This window comes from Pinus tabuliformis, chromosome 3_1 (assembly GCF_031772625.1).
Source record: "Pinus tabuliformis cultivar Carrire ecotype Pingquan chromosome 3_1, CPIR1, whole genome shotgun sequence".
Lineage (NCBI taxonomy): Eukaryota > Viridiplantae > Streptophyta > Pinopsida > Pinales > Pinaceae > Pinus > Pinus tabuliformis.
The window spans coordinates 179,522,149-179,525,445 of record NC_142301.1 but is presented as its reverse complement, the minus strand read 5'-3'; the positions used below and the strand labels follow the sequence as shown (position 1 = coordinate 179,525,445).

At 36.5% G+C, this 3,297-nt stretch overlaps 1 protein-coding gene across 1 annotated transcript; it reads left to right on the top strand.

Moving 5' to 3' along the window:
- Positions 1-656: 656 nt before the first annotated feature.
- Positions 657-2,203, top strand: LOC149186381 (protein CORTICAL MICROTUBULE DISORDERING 2-like). Its single transcript, XM_089409321.1, has 3 exons — positions 657-868; positions 986-1,633; positions 1,738-2,203. Exons 1-3 carry the CDS (start codon positions 657-659, stop codon positions 2,201-2,203), a joined length of 1,326 nt encoding a protein of 441 aa, XP_089265447.1.
- Positions 2,204-3,297: the final 1,094 nt, after the last annotated feature.

The following is a 3,297-nucleotide window of genomic DNA, read 5'->3' as shown; positions in this document are numbered from 1 at the left end:
GTATTTTCAAAAAATTTGATATATTTATATTTTATTTAAAAAGGTTAAATTCTCTATACGAATAAAATTATTTTTTAGTTATGTATTTATTTATTTCTTAAATTATAATATAAAACATTTTACTATATATCTATATCTATATATATATATATATATATATATATATATATATATATATAAATGTATCATTTAGATAGGAAGAACTCATATTATGTTATTGCTTTACTATTTTGATGCTTTATAAATATCTTAAACACACTCAAAGTCTTTACTCTCGTCGTACACTTCATTTGCTTGTTTGTTGGTTAAACACTTTAAGGGTTGTTGACTAAAAATGACTTATTAATTTGTGTTCTTGTAATAGATTAATATAAACTTTTACTACATGGTAAAATTTATAGTTGTTAAATTACATCGAAAGGCGTTTTCTTTGTTGGCTTTGGGTGAGCAAACACTGTTCACCTTGGCCAATCAAAAATGTCTATTTTCATTGTTCCCTCCATTTATAAATTAACATATGTCTTAGGCATCCGGGCTGGTAGTGACATCTGAATCACTCAGAGTTGCAATCCTACCATGTCTAGTACTTTGTCTGGTACTTCGTCACAGTTACCCAGGCTGGCGATCTCCTCCTTCACTTACGTGCGCTCTGGAGAATGTCGGATCTCAGGGTAGAGTCTCAAAGTGGTTACTTCAGCTTGCAAGCTCGCCCTCGGAAACCTGCCGCTCCGAATGGGACTTTGATATCTCTTGGGAGAAGGAATTCTGTTGGTAAATTGTCTCCAGCTATCAAGGATTGCTGTAAGAAGAAAACTCTGGTCAGTGGATCAAGGGTGATGACAGACCAGCCTGAGAATGTTAGGGCCTTGTGTAAAAGCTGTGAAGAGCCCATCCTTGCACTGAAGGAGTAGAAGGAGAAGTGTTCCACCAAGAACAAAGTGGACCTTAAATCAGTGTTGCACACTCATGTTGCTCTCTCTCGTAGGTTAAGTGATGCTAAAGGAGAAACACGGTCGAAGCAAGAAGATATCAGTATACAGGATACATCTGAAAATGCCAAGGTTGTAGCTGTAGACAAAGCTTTCGATGTATCACCAACCAAGAGATCTTTAGTTGTTAAGTCAAGCCACAATATACCACAAATTATAGTTCATGATAAGAAATGGATAGATGGAAGTATCTCTTGGGATTCTATTTCTGCAGACCTGTCTGAACTTGGACATGAGGCTCTGAAAAGATGGAACATTGATTCCATAGATATAGCAAAAGCGCTGCAAGAAGCCTCTTCTATTGAAGCTTTCATTCAAGGATTGAGAATGTTTTTTGAGCTATTCTCTTTTGCTAAGTTGAATATCCCCCATCATTCAATTGATCGGTTCTTTGAGATCCATACAATGCTTTTACAATCAATGACTATTGTTGAATCCCTAGCTGCAAGAAGGATTGCAGATAAAGATAAGGGCATTCCACATACTGATGGATTGGGCAATGACCTTCTTAATATTTCAATGGAAAAAGAGAAGAGTGTAGTTCAATGGATTGGTGTTGCATTAGCAACGGACTTGGCATCCATATCCATATTCAACAAATATGGATTTAACTATTCTTTCAAGAACTCCCCAAACGAAGGGATGTAAAATGTAGTCCTTCAAAACAATCAACAGACTATAACGTCATAGGATCCTTCCATTGCAAACTCATTCAAGAATCAAGTTTTCCATACTTTGTGTCTTCCAGAGGGTCCACTCCTGTATCCCCTGATGACAAAGTTCAGGAAAGGGTTGCATTGTCATTTGTAGCTCAGACAAATAGTGATAGAAGGCATAGTATTTATGATAAAGGATATTTTAGATCAGTTGTTCCTTTGGTGACCAATGCAATGAAGCATCAGTCTCTTGGCACACCTGTAAATCCCAACAACATAAAAGTTGTGAGTAAAGTTTCTTTAGAAGCACCTTTAAAAGGTACCGACATTGAATGGATAAAAGGAAATGGAGTAAATGAGATAATGGATCTGGCTAGGCATCTCCAACAGGAAGCACAAAGTTGGTTTTTGAAATTTATAGAGGATGTATTGGATGTTGGGTTTCATGTTGAAAACACAAATTCTGACAATGCCTCTACAACCAAAACTCAGTCGCAACAAGATAACAACCAAATTGCAGCAATGCTATCTCAACTTAAAAAGGTTGACGACTATTGAAAATAATACTGACAGGGGGGGTGAATCAGTATTATCAAATCGATAACCTTTTCATTTCATACTCGATTTATATATGCTACTTCAATTAAGGTAATTCGCGTGTACATACATCTATCTTTAAAGAAACCAGCGTATATCCAACAAACTTATGATTCAGTTAATCATCATATGTTGATCTTTAATCAGTGCATCAATACTTCATTAACCATATAAACAGTAGCCATGTGCATTAATAACAAAATAAACCATCACACATAAGCAACACACATGAACACTAGGATTTAAGGTGGAAACCCAATGCGGGACAAAAACCACCTCTTGTTGTCTTCTTTTAATATAAGAAAAACCTATTTATAATCTTGCATTGGTGCAGACTCATACCAGTACGCAGGCACCCACCTGCAGAAGGCTACAACCTTCTCTCATTTTCCAACTTCTACTGGAAGGGAGCTACAACCCCTTAGCTCTTGTACTAGCCAATGTGTTTACTAGTACGTAGGCATTGGCCTATATAAGGCTATGACCTTCTCTCTTCCTCTAGGGACCATGTTTCATAAATTTTCAGACTGGATGCTCCTGGTATACAACACCATAATTTGAAGGTCACGTTTCACCCAATTTTCATACTGGACCGATCAACAACATTGAAGCTCAAAGTCAATCACCATTTCAATACAACCAATCACTGAAACCCATCATCACTAAATCACAATCAATCAATCTAAACATTTAGAACACTGACACCAAAACACAGTCACCAGAACACAGAACTTTGCAACAACAACTAGAACCAACAACAGCTTCAACCATCATATTTCATAATGTATACGCTACTTTGATGTGTCGAACCAACGTGTATACATGCTTTTAACAAAGCGAACCAGTGCACAGATATGCAAATAATAACTTAAAACTTCATAACTATTCCAGATTTCAATCCGACGGTTCATTCTCTCCTCGGTATTACCGACACTTGATCCGTGGCTTAACACCCGATTGGTCCATGATCTCTATTTAAAGAGCATGGAGGGTCATTTGTAGGTTAACCGTCCATGAGAGATTCTTATGTAAATTTTCATTCTTTTATTAATAAA

Excerpts from the sequence above, each read along its gene's own strand:
- LOC149186381 (XM_089409321.1), top strand. The coding sequence starts at position 657 with ATGTCGGATCTCAGGGTAGAGTCTCAAAGTGGTTACTTCAGCTTGCAA. Across the intron at positions 869-985 it reads CCTGAGAATGTTAGGGCCTT|GTTAAGTGATGCTAAAGGAG; the intron begins GTGTAAAAGCTG and ends TCTCTCTCGTAG. Across the intron at positions 1,634-1,737 it reads AACTCCCCAAACGAAGGGAT|AGGGTCCACTCCTGTATCCC; the intron begins GTAAAATGTAGT and ends TGTGTCTTCCAG.